This window comes from Pan troglodytes, chromosome 20 (genome assembly GCF_028858775.2).
Source record: "Pan troglodytes isolate AG18354 chromosome 20, NHGRI_mPanTro3-v2.0_pri, whole genome shotgun sequence".
In the NCBI taxonomy this organism is placed as follows: Eukaryota; Metazoa; Chordata; class Mammalia; order Primates; family Hominidae; genus Pan; species Pan troglodytes.
Genome location: NC_072418.2, coordinates 41,815,292 through 41,836,169, shown reverse-complemented (window position 1 = coordinate 41,836,169; position 20,878 = coordinate 41,815,292). Strand labels below are relative to the sequence as shown.

At 53.5% G+C, this 20,878-nt stretch overlaps 1 protein-coding gene across 8 annotated transcripts in view; it reads right to left on the bottom strand.

The window, feature by feature from the left end:
* Nucleotides 1-20,878, bottom strand: part of ACTN4 (actinin alpha 4) — an 82,701-nt gene that overhangs the window by 22,621 nt on the left and 39,202 nt on the right. For all 8 annotated transcript variants that reach the window (XR_010153873.1, XM_003954372.6, XM_016935857.3 and 5 more), the window contains exons 2-5: nt 7,026-7,140; nt 6,619-6,738; nt 2,724-2,810; nt 1,613-1,700 (exon numbers count right to left, since the gene is read on the bottom strand). Coding sequence is in view for 6 of the 8 variants with exons in the window: in XM_003954372.6 (XP_003954421.1) it covers nt 1,613-1,700; nt 2,724-2,810; nt 6,619-6,738; nt 7,026-7,140 (410 nt within the window). In the remaining 2 variants the exon portion in view is untranslated. The remainder of the gene's footprint in view (nt 1-1,612; nt 1,701-2,723; nt 2,811-6,618; nt 6,739-7,025; nt 7,141-20,878) is intronic.

Below are 20,878 nucleotides of genomic sequence, written 5' to 3'. Positions count from 1 at the left end.
TGGGAGGCCGCCCTGAACCAGACAGGCCGCTTTGGGGGAGGTGGCCACTGCAGGATGCTGGTGCTTGTGTTGTGTGGCCTCCACACCCTGGCGGACCTGACTTACAGGAAGGCCAGTCCGTGGGCTGGCTAAATGCCAGGATTTCACTTGGCATGCTGGTCTCTGGAGGAAAGGGACCTTCCCCAAGGCCACAAGTTGGTCAGTTACAAGCTATATGGGTCACATTCGCCTCCCTGAGACCCTCTAAGGGTTGGTTCCCTCTGAGGTCAAGCTCGATGTCACCTCCTCAGAAAGGCCACCCAGGGAACTTTCTTCATCTGACTTCCCTGTCTTTGTGCAGCACTTCTCACTGAAGTTATGCTGCAGGATTACTGGCCGCTGTGCTAACAGCTGGTCCCCGCGCTGTGGTGTAAACTTCCCACAAATGGGGACTTTGTTTGGGTGCCACTGTATCTCCACTAACGGCATGCAGCAGGCATGCTAGATACTTACTAGTTGAAGAAAATGAATGGAAACTATAGAAAGATTCAGTCAGTTAGTGGCAGGAAAAAAAAGAAGACACACAGAGAAGAGTGACCAAGGGAGGGACCACATGCTATCAGGGTGAGCACGATGGGAAAAGCTCTCTGTACCCAGCAAGGGTCCCAGAGAGCCTGAGGCCGCTGCAAATCCCATGAGGCCCTGCTCTTCATTCCTGTGCGGGCCATCCAGGAGACTCAGAGGGTGGAGCCACAAGGCAAACCGGATCTGACCTCAGGACCGCCCCCAGAGCCAGTGCTCCCAACCACCAGGCAGGCCCGCCTCTTGCCGCCCCCTGGACCTCATGCGGCACTGCCCATGCTGGCCTCAGCTACGGCGATGGTGGACATGTCTCATCTCCCGCTCACCCTGAGGGAAGCAGGTTCATGGTGGAGCTGAGGCTTGTTCATCTTAGCAGCCACAGAGTACATTTTTCCCCAACACTAAATTTACTAGCAATTCTAAAAACAATTCACTCTTGAGCTGTCAAAATAAAGGAAGAGGCCAGAGGCAGGCAGTGGCTCACATCTGTAGTCCCAGCACTTTGGGAGGCCAGGGTAGGAGGACTGCTTGAGCTCAGGAGTTCAAGTCCAGCCTGGGCAACATAGGGAGACCCTGTTCCTACTAAAAATAAAAATTAAAAATTGGCCAGGTGTGGCTGCATGCACCTGCAGTCCCACCTACTTGGGAGGCTGAGACAGGAGGATCACTTGAGCCTAGGCCAAGGCAGCAGGGATGAGTGATCACACCACTGCCCTCCAGCCTGGGTGACAGCACAAGACCCTGTCTCAAAAATGAAAAGCTTTATTGTTGCTTCTGAGAGTCACCTTGCCTGGGGACGAAGAACATTCTATTAGGCCGGCGAGAGGGCTGACCTTACTGCCTTCAGTCAGGATGGCTGGGAAACTGCCTCCTCTTCCTCAGAGAGGACCAGGTGACCTTCCCATGAGCTTGTAGGGCCCGTGGCCAGGGAGGGGCTGACTGAGGGCTGGCATCTCACAGACCACAACAAAAACACAGCAAACAGGGCAGGTGGGAGGAAGGATCTCAGGTTCCTAGAGGAAAGGAGAGGATGACCAGGACTGGCCCTTACCTGATGTGGAAGTTCTGCACATTGACGTTCTTATACGGGGCTGTTTTTCTCTGGCACCAGAGAAGGAGCCCTTCCTTGGCCGAGGTCTCTGCAAAACACACAAAGACAGTGAGCACTGGCTCAAAAATAAACCCTCAGAACTCAGCCCAAGTTGGATGGGACTTTCAGCTCAGGCCTGGGGTCAAACGAAACCCAAGGGGAGAGGATATCCGTCCTAACAACAGCAGCAGTGATAGCAGCGGGACAGCCACTCCCATTCTGGATGCAGACGGATGCTGCCAGGCCCAACTGCCAGGACACACGGCCCTGCTTAATCCTCACGGCCCCGAGGAGAGTCGCTTGACCAGGGCTGCCCCAGGAGGTGGTGGTGTCAGGGCCTGAATCTGTGCCATGTGCCTGGCCACCAAGCCTGTGCCTTTCACCACCAGAACACACTGCAGACAAGCCCTTGATACCGGCCTTGGCCTCTTTTGAACAAGGTGAAATACCAGCTGTAGAGAGGCCTAGGGGGCCCTTCTGTTCCCCGTGGATAGCTCGGCTGTCCTCACAGACCGGGAGCCCTTCGAGGGCAGGAAGCACATCTCTCCCAGTCATCACTGCGACCTGGCACCTGGGAGCCCCTGCACGCTGGCCCAGGTGGCTCTGCCCATCCTGTGTGCACACAGGTGCTTGCAGGGAAGCGAAATCGTCCATTCCTGGATGGCCTGAGCTCATAACGGGTCCATGGGGGCCAAGTTTCAAGGATGGGGATGTCAAGCAGACAGAGAACCAGGCCCAGGCCCAACTCTCTCACTAGTCTGTTCTGGGACTTGGGTTCCTGGACTGTAAAACGGGCCCAGCCATCCTAGCCCATCTCATGAGGGTGGCATGAGGGTCCACTGAGATGAGGCTGCGAGAGCAAAGGCACTCGGAAGGCACTGGAGCCAAGAGGCAGGCAGCTGGGAGGAGCCTCCCTTCACCTGCCACCCACTGACTACCCCTGCAAGGGCCAGGCCCTGTGAGTGACCCCAAGGAAACAGGAAGAGGCTTGAAGCATGAAGATCACACTTCAGCTCTCCTCTAACCCGCCCTGACTCAGGTGGGAAGCGGGGGCAGTACAGGTGGCTCTCACCTTCCACGGAGATGTCCTGGATGGCGAACCTAAGGATGATGGTCCAGATCATTCCCAGGGTCATCTTTGCGTTGCCGTCCACAATCTCTGCACACAGGGAAGGGGGCAGAGGGCAGAAGGTCGTTAAAACCAGAGTGAGGCTCCTCCGCCCAACCTGAAGGTGGCCTTCCAGCCCCATCTAGAGAAAGGCTCCAAACCACCCCCTGGTTGCATCTCCCAGGCCCGTCCTCCTCCAACTCCCTCAGGAGAAAATGCAGGGAACAGTCTCTAGGCAGCACTGTCCCAGAGCCTCCTGCTGCTGAGCACCTGCAGGCTTCTGGTCACAAGGGTCCCTGGCCCCGCAGCCAGCTCCTTCTCCTGACCCAACTCAAAAAACCGCTCCTCCAAGAGGCTGGTCCCAGGCGTGTGGCCTCTGTTCACACCTCTCTCAACTCTCAGTGCTCTGTACATTTCTGCCTTCATCTGCGTACCTCCTGACTACAGGGGGGCACCCTGGGCCCCCACTCTCAGGGCAAAGGTGGTCTTTTTCATCTCGCAGTCAGCAAATGTGTACTACATTATTGTTTATTGTGAATCTGTCCACTTCCTTCCAATCCTACTGCCGACACTCTCCACCAAGCCACTGTCATCTCCAGAGCTCAATGCGGGTGCCTCCTTTGTACCCTTCCCGCCCATAATCCACATCGACACAGCAGTGAGCATGGTTGGTTTCCTTCTTTTGAGACAGGGTCTGGCTGGCTGGAGTGCAATGGTGTAGTCATAGCTCACTGCAGCCTTGACTGCCTGGGCTCAAGCAATCCTTCTGCCTCAGTCTCCTGAGTAGCTGGGACCACAGACGCATGCCACAACACCTTGCTAGTTTTTAAACTTTTTGTAGAGGCTAGGTCTTATTATGTTACCCAAGCTGGTCTCAAACTCCTGCTCAAGTGATCTTCCTGCCTTGGCCTCCCAAAGTGCTGGGATTGCAGGTGTGAGCCACCATGCCTGGCCCACAGGGAAAGGGCTTGCCCTGAAGGCCCAGGCCCTGCCATCCTGCTGGAATTCTCTAGCTGCATCCTCTGGGCAAGCCAGGCTCTTTCTTGCTTTGATACGCTCTGTCCACTCACAAAGCACGCCCCTAGCCTGCGACCCTCAACTGGCTGGTCCTTCTCATCGTGTAAGCTTCTGCTTGTGTCACCTCTCGTGGTGGCTTCCCTGACTGCCCGTCCCAAGGAGCTCCCCAACTCGCCACCCAGTTCCTCTCCCTGGCCCCTGTGCTGCCCCAAGGCATCACTAGTGAAATCACATGTTGGTCGGGCTGTTTACTTGTTCACCGTCTGCCTGCCCTCGTGAGGGTGGGGCTGCTCTGACCACCACTGGATCCAGTGCCTGGAAGGCCAGTGAGGAACAAGCATGGCTGCTGTGTTGTCAGGAAGGGGAGAGCACGGGCCTGAGGCCAGACTGCACGCTTTCTGAACTAACCTAAAAACAAACATTTGCGGCCGGGTGTGGTGGCTCACGCCTGTTTAGTCCCAGCAATTTGGGAGGCTGAGGCAGGTGTGGATCGCCTGAGGTCAGGAGTTCGAGACCAGCCCAGCCAAGATGGTGAAACCCCGTCTCTACTAAAAACACAAAAATTAGCCTGGCGTGGTGGCGGGTGCTTGTAATCCCAGCTACTCAGGAGGCTGAGGCAGGAGAATTGCTTGAGCCCAGGAGGCAGGGGTTGCAGTGAGCTGAGATTGCACCATTGCACTCCAGCCTAGGTGACAAGAGTGAGATTCCATCTCAAAAAAAAAAAAAAAAATTGCTGAAACTTCTCAAAAGAAGGGCTTGGACCACACCTTCTTCACCTCAGTAACTTAAGAGAAAAATCATCTCTGCAAGGCCCAGGACAGCTGTGTGTCTGCGGCTGGGTGAGAGAAGGCAGTGCCTCATCCCAGAGTCCATCAGCCAGCCGTGCCTAGGGCAGTCCTCCCCACTTGTCAACACGCCATATGCAAGGGGCATGATGGAGTGGCTTCCAAAGAAGACAGAGGGGTGCCACTGCTGCAAGCACTCTCGGGGAAGGGCTGGGCACAGGGGTGAGTTCCAAAGCTAACTGCAGTGCTGGAGGCCCAGGACACCACAGGAGACCCTGCTCACTGACCTCTGAGCAGAATACTCCAGGGCAGGCTTGCTTGGAAGCAGGTGGAGAGGTCACAGAGAAGATGGGGCTCACCTTCCCCCGGGGACACACCCAGAGGAAGGGGGTGTCCATGAGCCACAGCTTTCGGGTTTTGAGAGGAGGAAATATGCTCATTCTGCTGCCCAGAGACAGGGGAGGGACCCAGTGTCCACCCTGTCCTAGGGTTCAGAGCCCCAGACCCAGAAACTGAGCAGCACCACCTGCCCCTTAGTGCAGCGAGGCAGCTCGAGCCTCAGGAAATCTATTCTGTGCACCTCCTGAGGGCCGGGCCTGCAGAGCTGGGCAAGGCCGCAGCTCCCCGGCTCAGCAAGTACAGGTGCAGCTGGTAACGGAGGGCTTATGGAGTTCCGGTGAGGAGAGGAGGATGGCGTTTCTCATGACACATCCACCAGCTGCTTCTCTGACCTGCAGCTGTGCCTCCGGCCCCTCTCATCAGCCCCACGGGAAGCCAATGCTCCCGCGAATGCCCAATCATGTGGAAGGACAGGGGGACAGGGTGGAGCGGGGTTCTCAGGTGCCTTGAGCCCCAGGAACGCCTCCATTAGGCTTTGTTCCAAGGCCCCACGGTCGCAGGGATTGGGAGTGAACCAATTTGGGCATGAACAGAGAACATTTTTAGACCAAGTTTTTCTCCAAATGAAAACTGATGACTGACATGGGTCTCTCCTCTAACCCCTTCTGTATTTACAGACTAGCATTTGAGCAAAATAAATGCAGCTGTGAGAAGCAGAAGGCTGGAACAGAGCCTGGAGGAAAGATCCATGCAAGGACAGAAAATCTCAGGGCCTGACTGAATTTTTGGGTTGTGATTTTTTTAAACAAACACCAACCACCTCGACTGTGGCATGCAAGGCTTGGCACCCCTCATCGCAGAGGTCCTGGGCCGGGGCAGAGCCTTGGAACTCAGTACACACATTCTGGCCCGGAGTCTTGGCCAAACTCTCAGAGCCCTGTCATTAACGGCAATTAGTTTACTTTGTTTTTCTAGAAGCTGGGACAACATGGATGTCAGGGTGAAGAAATCTTACTGACTAATGAGTGGACTGCGAGCTCATGCTGCTGGGGCTCCATCAGGCCTCGCCTGTCTCTAAAAGCGCCTGGGAGCTCAACCCAGGGGCCCCTGCTGAGAGCCTGCTGCTCTAGTGAGGGCCTGCAGGTAGTGGACTGTGGTCCTGGTTATCTACATGGGGCCCAGGAGGATCCTGGGGTGGTCAGAGGCAAAATTCTCCAAGCCCATGCACACAGGGCAAAGTCTAGGCACTGACCTTTGGCCATGCACTCCCTGTCCCAATGCCTGACATGGGGCCTCCAGTCCTTCTCTGATACCGGGCAGGGCATAATGAGAAAGGTGTTCCTGGTACACAGAGAGGCCATGGCACATGTTTGTCACTGTCTGCTGAGCCTGGCACAAGGAGAACCAGTGAGGGCGACCTGAGTCCGAGTCAAAACCATTCCTCCCCCTGCAGAAGCCGCCGCCCCCGTGGTTGGGTGGGTTGCACTTCCTAGATTTGGACTGCGCCCACCGGATTTTTCCAAGGGGTTGGGGGAGCTTGTGGGCCCAGCATCATATCAAGAGCAGTTGTTGTGATCACTGCTGAGTATGTACTGGGGCTCTGAGTGCCCCAAGCGCCCTGCCACCAACAAAACTTCTCTTCAGAATGCAGATGTTGTGCTTCAGAGCCTAAAGGTCAGAAACCGAGCAGGACCCTCGCTGCCCCACCTCCAGCTCACCTTCTGCCCCGATGGAGACCAGCTTGACACCTTTGCTGGCAATAAAGTCCAGCGCTTTGTTCACATTGTTGATTTTGTGCACTCTCATCTTCCCCCGCTCCGGCTTAGGTAACCGCTCCCCTGAGAAGTGCACAAAGAGAAAAGAGGGGGCGGGACAGAGAGAGAGAAAGGGAGAGAGGGCGAGAGGGAGAGAGGCTTTAGAGTCTCCTCTGTTCTCCAAAAGCAGGTTCCTCTGCTGGCCCACCAGGCCACTCTGGCCCCACCCATCAGACCACCGTGCAGCTATTAAGGGGTGCCCTCTCCTCCCCAGGAGCAATGGGACAGCTGGGTGGGCAGGGTCTCTGGGGACCGCTGTGGCAGAGCACCTGTGCCAGGGCTGGGCCGCACTGCGTGGCTGGGAGCCTCACCTGATATGACCTCCAGGAGCAGCATGAGCTTGAGCCCGTCTCGGAAGTCCTCATCAATGTTCTCGATCTGTGTGCCTGCCTTCCGCAGGTGGGAGTTGCACCACGCCGTGAAGGTCTGGGGAAGCAGACAGTGCGCAGAGTCAGCCTGGCTGTCGGGGCTCTCTCCGCACACCTGCGGGGCTGCAGCTCTGACCTCAGGAGAACCGCAGCTGCCACGGAGCACTCGCCGACACACACCATACATGGCCGATATACACATTGTTTCTGATCCTTACAGTGACCCCGGGAGGCAGATGTGAGGAAACTGAGGCTCGGGGTGGTTAATGACCCATCACAAGACCATCCAGGTGGTAAGTGGCAGAGCTTGGATTTGAACCCAGGTCTGTCAATTTTGGCAACATGTGCTTTTTCCACACCCCCAAGCTGCCTCAAGGGAGACCAGTATGCACACCAGACAAAAGCGCCTCAGCCCGCCGCCGGCTCACTCAGTCACACAAACACGACTGAGCACCAGGCTCGGTGGTGTGGAATGAACAGGTCGGGCTCCTGCCCTCATGGGGCTTGTTTTCTTGATGAAGGCCAGACCTTCATCTGCCAGCTAGACCCAAAGGCTCCAGCTGGACCCTGGCTTCCGTGACCCGTGGCTGCTCTCCTCAGGCAGGAGCTCAGGCTGCTACGTTCCAATCACGTGCACAGATACAACCCAGAACAGGAAAGTGGCAGGAAAAGAAAAGCTCCCATAAATGCAGGATTTCCTCGAGTCTCTCTTTGAGCTTTGGGCAGCCCAACAGCAAGCCCTCCGAGGAAAGGCCAGGAACACAGACCCTCTGAGCCCTGCACACATGCCTGTGTCGCCTGGCTTCCTGCAAGCAAGATGCCCCCGCCCCTCTGTCTCCTGGAGAACATGCCATGCCCTATCCTTCCTATTCTTTTTTTTACTTTTTTTTTTTGAGAAGGAGTCTCGCTCTGTCACCCAGGCTGGAGTGCTGTGGCGCAATCTCAGCTCACTGCAACCTCTACCTCCTGGGTTCAAGCGATTCTCATGCCTCAGCCTCCTGAGTAGCTGGGACTACGGGTGTATGCCAACATGCCCATCTAATTTTTGTCTTTTTAGTAGAGATGGGGTTTTACCATGTTGGCCAGGCTGGTCTTGAACTCCTGGCCTCAAGTGATCTACCCGCCTCGGTCTCCCAAACTGCTGGGCTTACAGGCGTGAGCCACCACACCCAGCCCTATCCTTCCTATTTTTAAGACTCAGTGCAGCTTAGAGGAGGCTGGAAGGCAAGTGGGAGGCAGGCCCCCTCACCGGGGTCAGGCAGCCGCATCTAAGGAGAATGTTTCTGATGATCAACTGGAAGGGATGGAGGGTACTAAACAAGAAGCCTAAGTCCCTGACCCTAACAGACCAACGATGCTGACAGGGCATGGGTACACCCAAGCACAGGGCACGCAGCCTCCTGGTGGTGCCCGGCTACTCAGCCCCCTGCAAGCTGGGGCATGCTCATAGACATCAGGGCCACAGAAGATCTCAGATCAGTTAACGCCAACACGCCCAGGCGCCTTCAGGGAAACCAGCCCACGCACCCTCCTGCAACAGGGCCTGGGAAAAACCCCAAGTGTCTGCTTCTTATAGGAACCCCTGTACCCCAACCCCTCCATCTGCAGGGGCCAGTGTAGAAGCAGGCAGACAGCCAGGGACACACAAGAGCACATTCCACGCTCCGGGTGCAGGCGGAAGCCATGCGGAGGACAAGGGGCTTCTACGGGGGCTCTGGCCAAGCACCATGTGTTTTGACAACTGTCGCCAGCCCTGCTCATTCAGGGAGACTCGACACAAAGCCCCCTCCCAGACAAAGCAGCTGCCTAATTAATACGCCATACCAGTGTGGAGCCAGCATGGGGCTTCCTTCCAAATCCGAAAGGGGGCAAGAGTGGACAGCTAGACCATCCCCCACCACCACCTCTCACCATGGAGAATTCCTCTACCTGGGAGACAGAGACCCCTCCTGGTGGCACAACGCTGTTCCCCCACTAAAGATGCCTCCGCCCCGCCATGTAGCCAACCCTGGGCACCCCTCAAAAGTCAGGCCAAATGCCATGCCTGGAGGGTACCCGCACCATGGCCTCCCTGACCCGGTTCTGCCTCAGACAGCCTCCTCCCTGCAGACCACATCATGCCCTTGCTCTCTGGTCTCTAACAGTTCTTGTCTCCCTCCCTCCCACGGCTATGAACTCCTTGAGGGGAGGGGAGCCAAGGCAGGTTCTCACTACGGAGAGTACTAACTCACCTTCCCAGCCTCCCCCATACAATACTGAATTCAGAGAGCCCAGGGTGGGAACCATGCTTACACCACTCATGTGGGCACGTCACCTAACCTTCCTAACTTCCATTTCTTCCTCTGCAACATGGGGATAAAGACCCCACCTAGGCCACGGGCAGTGTGAGGACTCAAGATGGCCATGCCTGCAGCGTGCATGGCAATGCTCAGGAAGTGGCAGCTCTCTGGATGGCCCTGTGCCTCCCAGCATCTCCTCCCTCCCTGCCCTGGTCTCAAGAGTCCTGCCCACCCCCTCCACAGTGTGCCTGCTCTGTCCCCGGCCCACCCTCAGCACCTCTCCTGTAGGACCCCCCAGTCACTTTTAGTCTTATTGGATATTCCATGCACATGAGCTTTCTCTCCTACCATGTGCGAGCTCCAGGGGGTGGGAAGTACGGCGCCTGCACCTTTACACCCTCAGCACCTCTCCCGTAGCACCCCCCAGTCACTTTTAGTCTTATTGGATGTTGCATGCACATGAGCTTTCTCTCCTACCATGTGCGAGCTCCAGGGGTTGGGAAGTACGGTGCCTGCACCTTTACAGCCCCAGAGCACTGCCAGCCTTGATGGCAGGCAGCAAGCAGGCGTGGAGCCCAGGAGCCCAGCAGCCCTGCGGAGCAAAGGGCAGCAGCAAATGGGCTGGGAAGGAAGTGGCCACGGATGCTAGGCCTCTACTCTCACATGTGCCTGAGAGCAGGCACTGCTGGGCAGCAAAGTAGCCAAGACACATCCCACAGCCTGAGGACAAAAGAGGGCTGTTCCCCGAGGGCAAGGCCCCGTGCTCTGGTGTTGCCAGGCCCAGACCTAGGCACCTGGGCTGCAGGGAGGGCCAGGCACGCGTGCAAACAGCACCCCTCACAGCCTCAGCCTGGGTGGGCTGCTCCTGCAGGCTCTGCAGGGGCACAGACCTGGGTTTGGGTTTGAATACCAGCCCCTTGGCTTACTCATTCCATGTTTTCAACCAAGTGACTTTACCTACTTAAGTCTGTTTCCTTCCCTGTAAGATGGATTTATCAGAATCTACCTCCTGCAGTGTGCTCTAAGAATTAAACTAGGGAAAATACATTTAAAGCATCTGACAGGCTCCTTGGCATAAAGTAAGAGCCAGATGAATCACACGCATGTGTGTGCATGTACACACGCACATAAGCACGCGCTGAGATCCAGTCTCTTCTCTGCAAAGGCTCTCAGACCACCCACTGGTATGCAGGGAAAATGGGATGGCAGGAGACCCTCTACGGATGGCCCCACCCCACCCTGTGGAGGCTGTGAACAAACCTCGCCGCTTGGGTTCTGGCCACCTGTCCTCAGAGGGGCTGCTGCCCTACCCGCCCTCCATACGTACATCCCACCTGTGCTCATCTTCTCTGGGTAGTAAACAAGAGCTCTGGCTTGGGCATCACACAGGTGCGGATTCACATCTTGCTTCTGCCACTGAGGCCTCAGGCAAGCAATAAGCCTCAGTTTCCTCACTGATAAACAGGACAGTAACCGAGAGGTTAAGATAGGGATTAAACACAAGGACACATGTCAATCACTCCGTGCTGTGTTAAATGCATGTCAAAGGAAGGTTTGCTCTGAAATCAATGGTAACTCTTCTGTGTGCTCTGTCTTCCTGACTGACACAGGCAAAGCCCCAAGCACAGGTGCTCAGGGAGGACGCCCACTCACCTGGCCTGGATGACGCAGAAGGGAACTCCCACCCAGATCCGGACCTGACACAGGCTTGGGGAACCCCACTGATGCACTCCTGTCCTCACCCCATGTCTTGCTTTGCCCTGTTTTGTCCTCCTGGAAGATGAGGGGCATCTATTGACATCAGAGGTTCACAAAGCCCTCAGCTCTGGTGAGGAGAGCCTGCACTCACAAGGCCACCCTTGGGAACAGGTCGACCACGACGGCCACTTCTCCATGCAGAGAGACTGGTGAGTAGGAGCTGGAGTTCGAATGGGACATTAAAAATTCATCGCTTCTTCTACTTGGTTACAAAAATAACACTCTGCTTCCATCCTTCCTCTCCCTACCCGGTTTAGACTACGCTGCGTGGGGTGGATGGTGTGGAGAGGTGGTTTCTATAGATGGAGGCCCTATGCGCCCACCACGCCGCCCTCCACCATGCAAAATTCTCAGAATGTGGGCAGCCAACCTCATGATGCCCCAGGCCACCATGGGTCCGTACATATTCATTCCCTGGACAAGCATATGCTGGGGGTCAGCAGAGGGCCAGGCCCTGTGCTGAATCCATAACAGTGAGCAAAAGCAGACACTCTCATGAGGCTCCAGGTCTGATCTCATTAATCAAGTGATCAGTCCACTCCAGAAATAACGCCCTTGGGAAAAGTGGTAATAATAACAGCAATAACTGCAGCAGACACTTCCATAGAGTCTACTAGGGGCGGGCACTGCTCGAGGCAGTTGGTCACTTACTAATTCTGTCACCCTCGTAATCATCTCTGGAGGGAGGTGCTAGTACTGCCTCCATTTTGCAGATGAGGAAACGGAGGGCCTGAGAGGTGAAGTGGCTTGCTCCCATCAGTCACACACCTAGAAAGTTACAGAGCTGGGTTTAAAGCCAGGTGCTGGGCTTCTGGGGCCGAGTTTGTGTCACCTCCCCTGGGATGGGAGCTGAAGAGTGCGGTCAGCATGGTGGCGGGGTGGGGGGGCACCAAGCGACTGGTGAGGCAGACACAGAAAGGTGTCCTTGAAGAAGTCATTCTCAAACTCTGAGCTGAAGGATGAGGAGTTAATAAGACAAAAATGAGGGAGACCTTCCAGATACTGGGAAGAGCATGTGCCAAAGCCCTCCTGCAGAAGGGACAGAGCCCACTCCGAGAAGGAAGGGAGTAAAGAAGTGAGGCTGGCATGCTGGCCTCACAAAGCCATTAAACGGTCATGCTGTCCCTGCCATGCGGGGAAAGAGCCGAAGGGGACAAGGGTCAATGTGTGATGGCCAGGAATAAAGCAGGGTGAAGAGCCCCTGAGAGAAACTTCCTCCCCCTGGCAGGAAGAGGAAGGCAGAGGTGCCCTGCTGGCACGCCAAAGAAGAAATGCAAACTCAAGGTTTCTATTTCATTTGGGAGGAACCAGAGCTGCCAGCCCTCTGTGGGAGGAGGGAAAGGCAAAAAGCATCGAGCTCTCCTGGGCTTCATGATCGCGGTCATCTTCCAGGGGCAGCAGCGACTCTGACTGTCCAGAACGTGGCAGTGGCCATGCCCTCAGGACCGCAACTAAGAGGCATGCACCTGCCTCACAAATACTGACTTGGAGCCCTATTATGTACTGGACACAGGAGGAAGCAAAACAGTTATCATTTACATTCTGGCCAGCCAGGCATGGTGGCACACACCATGTAATCCCAGCACTTTAGGAGGCCGAGGCGGGAGGATTGCTTTAGCACAGGAGTTTGAGATCAGCCTAGGCAACATGGCAAAACCCCATCTCTACAAAAACTACAAAAATTAGCCAGGCGTGGTACTGAGCGCCTGTAGTCCCAGCTACTCGAGAGGCTGAGGTGGGAAGACAGCTTGTGCCTGAGAGGCAGAGGTTGCAGTAAGCTGAGATTGTGTTAGTGCACTCTAGCCTGGGTGACAGAGCCAGACCCTGTCTCAACCCGCCCCCCCGCAAAATTACATTCAGCACAGGGGTGCGGGGGGCATGACATATTAAAGGTAATTATGCTATAACGGCTAATTGCTAGTTCTTACTATTTACACATTAGCAACTCTTTAAAACCTCCAACCCCACGATCACATGCGATATTATCTCCATTTGATGAGGAAACTGAGGCAGGGAGAGGTTCAGTGACTTGCTTAATGTCACACAGACACAGATGATACATACAAACACGGGGTGGGCATTCATTCCACGATGTCTGAGTAGAATGGGAGGTGCTGGCCAGTGAGGGAGAGACAGCAGAGTCAGGTCAAGAAGCCCCCAGCCAGGGCCGGGCGCAGTGGCTCGCACCTGTAATCCCAGCACTTTGGGAGGCCGAGGCGGGCGGATCACTTGAGGTCAGGAGTTCAAGAACAGCCTGGCCAACATGGTGAAACCTCGTCTCTACTAAAAATACAAAAATTACCTGGGCATGGTGGCGGGCTCCTATAAACCCAGCTACTTGGGAAGCTGAGACAGGAGAATCGCTTGAACCTGGGAGGTAGAGGTTGCAGTGAGCCAAGATCGCGCCACTGCACTCCAGCCTGGGAGACAGAGTAAGACTCGGTTTCAAAAAAAAAAAAAAAGAAGGCCCCAGCCCACCCTTGGTCCCCAAGCTAGAGGTAAACTCAGAGAACAAGGCAGGCAGGCAGAGCAACGCCCCAGCAGCTCACCCGCTTCGCAAAAGGTGGCCCCGCTCCTCCCAGCCTGTCCCTGGCCCTCCTGTGAAGGCAGCCTGCACCCAGCCCTTGACCTATCTAGGGAGGAAGGAAGGATGTGGACTCATCTGTCTTTGAGAACACATGTGAACCAAACCACAGAGAGGAGGCTTCAGAGCTTGCCCCTGCACACGGGCAGCCTATTAAAGAGGCTTCTCTGGTTGCTAAAATAGCACAGGGTGTGAGTGCGGGGAAGGGGGGTGGAAGAACAGAGAAAGGCAAGCTTGTCAGTTGAGCTGGGATCCACTGTCACCCTTCCGTGTGCCAAGGCCCATGGTGACCCAGCTAAGGCGGACTTCAGGGGGCCCCAAGAGCAGTTTCTGCTTTGTCACTGTGGGCTGCAGGAGGGAGACGGAGACCTAGCATCTCTGGTCATAAAGTCCTTCCTGCGTCACAGGGACCCCTCCCAGCCGCCAGGATGTGGGGCGGTAGGTGAATGAATGATGGATATTGTTCAGGAGGTGACCTAAGCACCCAGGAATGTGGCAGCAGTGGGCTTTAATGAGCCATTCATCAATGACTCCCTCCCTCAACCCGAAGAGGCAAAACCCTCTCTACTCTGGGGCGCTGATTAAGAAACAAACATTCGGCAGACACAGGGCAACCGAGTGGTTCCAGTGGGCAGAGCGATGGTGAGCTGGAGGGAAGAAAGGGCCTTGGTGGGATGCGGCTGATCCAGCTGAACAAACTCGCCTTCTCTTTTCTTCCTGCCTTCCTGTTACAAAACATGTTCTCAGAACTGAAGGGGGTGGAGGGAAATGGCTGTTGGAAGCTGGAATTCCACTAAGCCCAGAATAAAGGGAGTCTCTTGCAAAGTCGCTTTGGGCCTAGAAATAGGCTCGAGCGATCCCTCAGGAGGGGTGAGCATGCCGGCTCTGCACTGTGTAGCACATGATCTAGACTGGATCGCAGGCTTCACTCTCCCCACCCACCAGGCTGATGCTCGCATGTGGATTCCACGGACCCCACGGACAAGATTTTAGAAAAAAACGTTTGCTGCCTCATGCCGCAACCCTCTTCTGCCGTGTACACTGCCCACCCGCCTAGCAGGATATCACCCAGGAGGACCAGCCTGCATGCATTTTGCCCAGGCTCAGGGTTGACTGCAACTGGCCACAGCCAGCCCCAACCCCAGGTACCCGGAGGCCAGACGGAGCTCCCTAGCACCCTGGGAGTTTTCAAACCTTGGCTCTGAAATACCGTGTAGGGTTTGTCGCTCTGCTGGGGCATCAGTTGCTTTGAGGGGGAGGGCGCCGTCCCACCTCCTGAACTTCCACCTTGCCTGCTGTGGCCTCTGACGCTGCCCATGGTTCCTGCTTCCATGGGTCCTAGGGAAGGGTGTCCAGGGCTTGGACACAGGGGAGGTACAGCTATTTATTCCTGGGTAGGCTTATCACCTGGGTAGGCCTTCTTATCACCCATCTGGCAGGCTATTGCCAGACCTCAGGCAAGGCCTAGCCCCACTGGGGCATCTTTTCAGTTCCTGAAAGCAGAAACGGCTCCCCAGCCCATGGGCTTCATCACCAACTATAAAGGCGCTTTCAGGGCCAGACGGCTAAGCCTTCTGGAATCTGGGTTACCAGCGGCACAGGCAGAGATGCTCGCCCTGGCAAGGGGGCCTGTGGAGCCTCTGGCCTGTGAGACTGCACACCTGAGCACTTTTTGAAGATCCACTGCCACCAGATTCTGAAGGAGATAAAAGCCAGGGAGCAGGTTGAAAGAACAGAAAACGAGCAGGTCACAATAACACAGCCACAAATTAGATGGGTGCAGCAACGTGGGACGCAGACAGCCCTACTGCCCAGGCAATCAGGGCTAGCACTGCGGCAGTTCAGCGACACACGGGGCAGCCTGTCCAGGACCCAACCCCGGCCAGGGGCAAAGCAAGTGCACTGTGTGTGCCTGTTACATGACGACATAACCTAATTTGAAAGCAATTACAGTGAAATATGGAATGCGTCTTATGTCCTGGCCTGAAGTTGCCTTATTCGGAGTTTTCTCAGCCTGCATGAAAAAGCTCTGACTTCGCAGTTGGAGGAGAGGTATAAATACTGCTGAGTGGGGTAGCGAGCATTCCAAAGGTCCTGCGTGTCCACCCAGAAACCAGCTCTTTGCACCCGGCCCCCTCCCTGCAGCCAGTGTTCCAGTCTTGGACAATCCCCTTTGAGGTGCCAGAAAGCGTGCGTGTTGCTGCTGCAAAGGACAGATTTTGTTTGTTTGTTTGTTTTGAGACAGAGTCTCGCTGTGTCGCCAGGTTGGAGTGCGGTGGCATGATCTCGGCTCACTGCAGCCTCCACCTCCCGGGTTCAAGTGATTCTCCTGCCTCAGCCTCCCGAGTAGCTGGCATTACAGGCACCCACCATCACACCCGGCTAATTTTTATATCTTCAGTAGAGACGGGTTTCTGCCATGTTGGCCAGGCTGGTCTCAAACTCCTGATCTCAGGTAATCCACCCGCCTCAGCCTCCCAAAGTGCTGGGATTACAGGCGTGAGCCACCGTGCCAGGCCAAAGGATGGATTTTGGAGTGCTGTCTCCTCCTCATGAGAAATACTGGTCTAAGACTTTCGTCTAGCTCTTTATAGAGCTGGTTTTGTCTCATCACTCAGGACTTGCCTCAAATGTCAGCAACCCAGGAGGCCTTCCTGGACTCTGTCATCTCCCCTAGGCTATCACTCCACTCTGCGTTGTTGGGTTTTTTGTTTTTTTTTTTTTGAGACGGAGTTTCGCTTTTGTTGCCCAGGCTGGAGTGCAATGGCATGATCTCAGCTCAACGCAACTTCTGCCTCCTGAGTTCAAGCTATTCTCTGGCCTCAGCCTCCCGAGTAGCTGGGATTACAGGCCTGGCTAATTTTTTATTTTTAGTAGAGACGGAGTTTCTCCATGTTGGTCAGGCTAGTCTCGAACTCCCAACCTCAGGTGATCCGCCCACCTCGGCCTCCCAAAGTGCTGGAATTACAGGTGTGAGCCAACACACCCGGCCTCACACTGCATTGTTTTACTCACTGCACTTTTCATCATCAAAAACTATGTTCTTTGTTCATAACCAGTCTCCCTCCCAAGTGCAGCATAAGCTCCCCAGAGGAGGGTTCTGTTTGCTGTGGGAACCCACTGCCTGGACTGGTACCTTTCACATAGCAGGTACTCAACAAATCTAGGAGTGAGTGGAATCAGGTTGCGGCATCTCGCATCCAGCTTTTCTTTCTCTCCCTCTCTTTCATGTACTCTTTAAATATGTACATAATTTGGAGAATCAATTTTTAAAAATTGAAATGTAATTCACATAACATACCAAAAAATTCACCCTTTTACGTAAAATTCAGGGAGTTTTAGTATATTCACAAGATCGTGCAACAATCACCACTAATTCCAGAACAAGGCTAGGCAAGGTGGCTCATGCCTGTAATCCCAGCACTTTGGGAGGCCAAGGCGGGCAGATCACGAGGTTAGGAGTTTAAGACCAGCCTGGCTGTTACCGGTGGGTCTTTGTTCTTAAGAGCTCCCAAGTTGGTGGCGGCTGCTCCCAAGATGGCAGCAAGCCTTTTGTTCTCTGACCTAACATTCTTGGCCTCACGGATTCCAAGGAATTGAACCTTGGGCCATGCAGTGAGTGTTATATTAGAAGCCGTGGGTCATGGAAGAGAACCATGGAACCCAGCGACTAGTGTTTAGCTCGATTAGGACGAACTCAAGCACTTAGCCGCACAGGAACAATGGCGAGCCTCTAGCCCGAATGAGCAGCAATGGGGGCCTCGCTGGATCAGAAACGCAGCAGACACCCTGCTGGATCCGGAGGGGTGGAAGTCAACAGTGGGTCTGTGACGGCGGTGAACAGCAGTGAAGGATGGTGAGCAAAAGCTCAGCTAAAGCCGAAACAAACGTGGACCAGAAGAGTGTGCAGTTGCAAGATTTAATAGAGTGAAAACAGAGCTCCTATACAGTGGGAGGGGAACCAAAGGGGTTGCCCACTCCCGCCTCAAATGCCTGGGGTTTATATCCCAATCATTGTCCCTCCTCCTGTACTCTCAGATGATAGATGATTTGACTATTTCTTTACCTCCTGCTTTTAACCTAATTGGTATTTTAATGAGCCCTCTTTACTGCCTGATTGGTCAGGTGTGAGCTGAGTTACAAGCCCCGTGTTTAAAGGTGGTTGCGATCACCTTCCCCAGCTAGGCTTAGCAATTCTTAGTCGGCCTAGGAAATCCAGCTAGTCCTGTCTCTCATGGCCAACATGGTGAAACCTCGTCTCTAACTAATAATACAAAAAGTAGCCGGGCATGGTGGCACACGCCTGTAGTTCCAGCTACTCAGGAGACTGAGGCAGGAGAATCGCTTGAACCCGGGAGGCAAAGGTTGCAATGAGCCAAGATCGCGCCACTGCACTCCAGCCTGGGCAACAGAGCGAGACTCCATCTCAAAGAAAAAGAAAAAAAAAATTAAAAATTAACTGGGTATGGTGACTCTTGCCTGTAGTCCCAGCTACTCAGAAGGCTGAGGTGGGAGGAACACTTAAGCCTGGGAATTCGAGGCTACAGTGAGCTATGACAGCGCTACTGCACTCTAGCCTGGGCGACAGTGAGACCTTATCTCAAAACAACAAAACAAAACAAAAAACCAAAAATACAAGGAACGTGTCTACCACCGCAAAACTGGTACAGTTACTCTCCAACCCCACTTCCCTCCTACCCAGCCCCCAGCCCCTGGCAACCACTAACCTACCTTTCTTTCGTCTCTTGCAATTTACCTATTCTGGGCATTTCATATAAGTGGAACCATATGGTATATGATCTTTGAGTTTGGCTTCTCCTTAGCACGTTTTCAAGGTTCAGCCATGTTGTAGCACGTATCAGTACTTCGTTCCTGTCTGAATAACATTCCATTGTATGGATATACCACATTTTATTTATCCATTCATTGGCTGATGGGCATTATTTGTGTTGCTTCTATCTTTTGGATATTAGCACCACCGTGAATATTCATGTACAAGTTTTATGTGGACATGTTTTCAATTGCCTTGGGCATATATACCTAGGAGTAAAATTGCTGAGTCATATGATACCTCTTATATTTAAAAATTTGAGGAACTTGGCTGGGTGTGGTGGCTCATGCCTGTAATTCCAACACTTTGGGAGGCTGAGACAAGACCAGCCTGGGTGACATGGTGAAACCCCGTCTCTACTAAAAACACAAAACATGTTTAAATTTTGAGGAACTGCCAGACTGTTTTCCCAAGAAGCTGCACCACATTACACTTTGACCAGCAATGTGAGGGTTCTGATTTCTCCCATCCTAGCCAATACTTATTATCTGACTTTCTGATTATAGCCATCATGGTGGGTGTGCAGTGGTATCTCATTGTGGTTTTCTGTTTTTTTTGTTTTAGGGTTGGGGTCTTACTCTGTTGCCCAGGCTGGAGTACAGTGGTGTCATCATAGCTCACTGCAGCCTTGAACTCCTGGGCTCAAGCAATCTGCCCACCTCAGCCTCCCAGGAATATGCTACTACACCTGGCCAATTTCTCATTTTTATTATTATTTAGAGACAGGGTCTCACCCTGTTGCCCAGGCTGGAGTGCAATGGCGTGATCTCGGCTCAATGCAACCTCTCCCACCCAGGTTCAAGCGATTCTCCCACCTCAGCCTCCCCACTAGCTGGGACAACAGGCGCCCGCCACCATATCCAGCTAATTTTTGTGGGGTTTTTTTTTTTTTTTTTTGGTAGAGACAAGGTTTCATTCACCATGTTTGCCAGGCTGGTCTCAAACTCCTGACCTCAGGTGATCCACTCGCCTCGGCCTCCCAAAGTGCTAGGATTACAGGCATGAGCCACCATGCCCGGCCTAATTTTTTATTTTAATTCTCTGTAGAGACAGGGTCTCACTATGATGCCCAGGCTGGTCTCCAATTCGTGGCCCCAAGCCATCCTCCCACTTCTACCTCCAAAAATGTTGGAATTATGGACATGAGCCACCAGGCCCAACCACGTTATGGTTTTGATTTGCCCTAATTAGTAATGACATTGAACACTTTTTCATGTGCTTATTGACCATTTGTAGATCTTCTTTGGAGAAGTGTCTATTTGAATCCTTTGCCCATTTTTAACTGGTGTGTCTTTTTACTGTTGAATTTAAGAGTCCTTTATACATTCTGGACAGTAGACCCTTATCAGATATACAATTTGTAAATATTCTGCGGGTTGTCCTTTTACTTTAATAGTGTCCTTTGAAGCAAAAAGTTTCCAGTTTTGAAACAGTCTGATTTATCTATTTTTCTTCGGTTGTGTTTCTGCTGTCATATCTAATAACCACTGCCTAACCCAAGGTCATGAGATTTACACTTGTGTTTTCTTCTAAGAGTTTTACAGTTTTAGCTCTTACATTTAGGTATCTGATCCATTTGGAGTTAATTTTTGTATATGGTGTGAGGTAAAGGTTCAACTTCATTCTTTGCAGATGGGTATCTATTAATGTTGTTCCTGCACTATTTGTTGAAAACACTATTCTTTCCCCCATTGAATGGTCCTGCACCCTTGTTGAAAATCAATTGACAATAGATGTATGGGACCTGGGAGCTTTTTAAAAATACCTGAATTTCACCACAGGCAAAATGAGACAGATTCCCTCAAGGTGGGCCCTGGGCAATGACATTTGACAAAGTCCACCTAGTGAGTCTTAACATGAAGTGAGGGCTGAGAGCGACCAATCTAATCCAACCCCCTTGTTCCATAAATGAAAGATCTGAGGTCTCAGTAGAACCAGAGGGGCTGGGTGCAGGGGCTCACGCCTGTAATCCCAGCACTTTGGGGGGCTGAGGCAGGTGGATCATTTGAGGTCAGGAGTTCAAGACCAGCCGTCTTGAACTATTAGTAGAGACCAGCCATCTCTACTAATAATACAGAAAAATTAACCAGACATGGTGGCACACGCCTGTAATCCCAGATACTCAGGAGGCTGAGGCAAGAGAATCGCTTGAGCCCAGGAGGCAGAGGCTGCAGTGAGCCGAGATTGTGCCACTGTACTCCAGCCTGGGCAACAGAGCGAGACTCTGTCTCAAAAAAAAAAAAAAAAAAAAAGAGACTCTGCCACCAGATTTGTTAGACTGGAATGAACGCTTGGAGCTAAAAGAAACCCCAGGGTAAAGGGGGATAGGCGGCCCGGGGTAGGA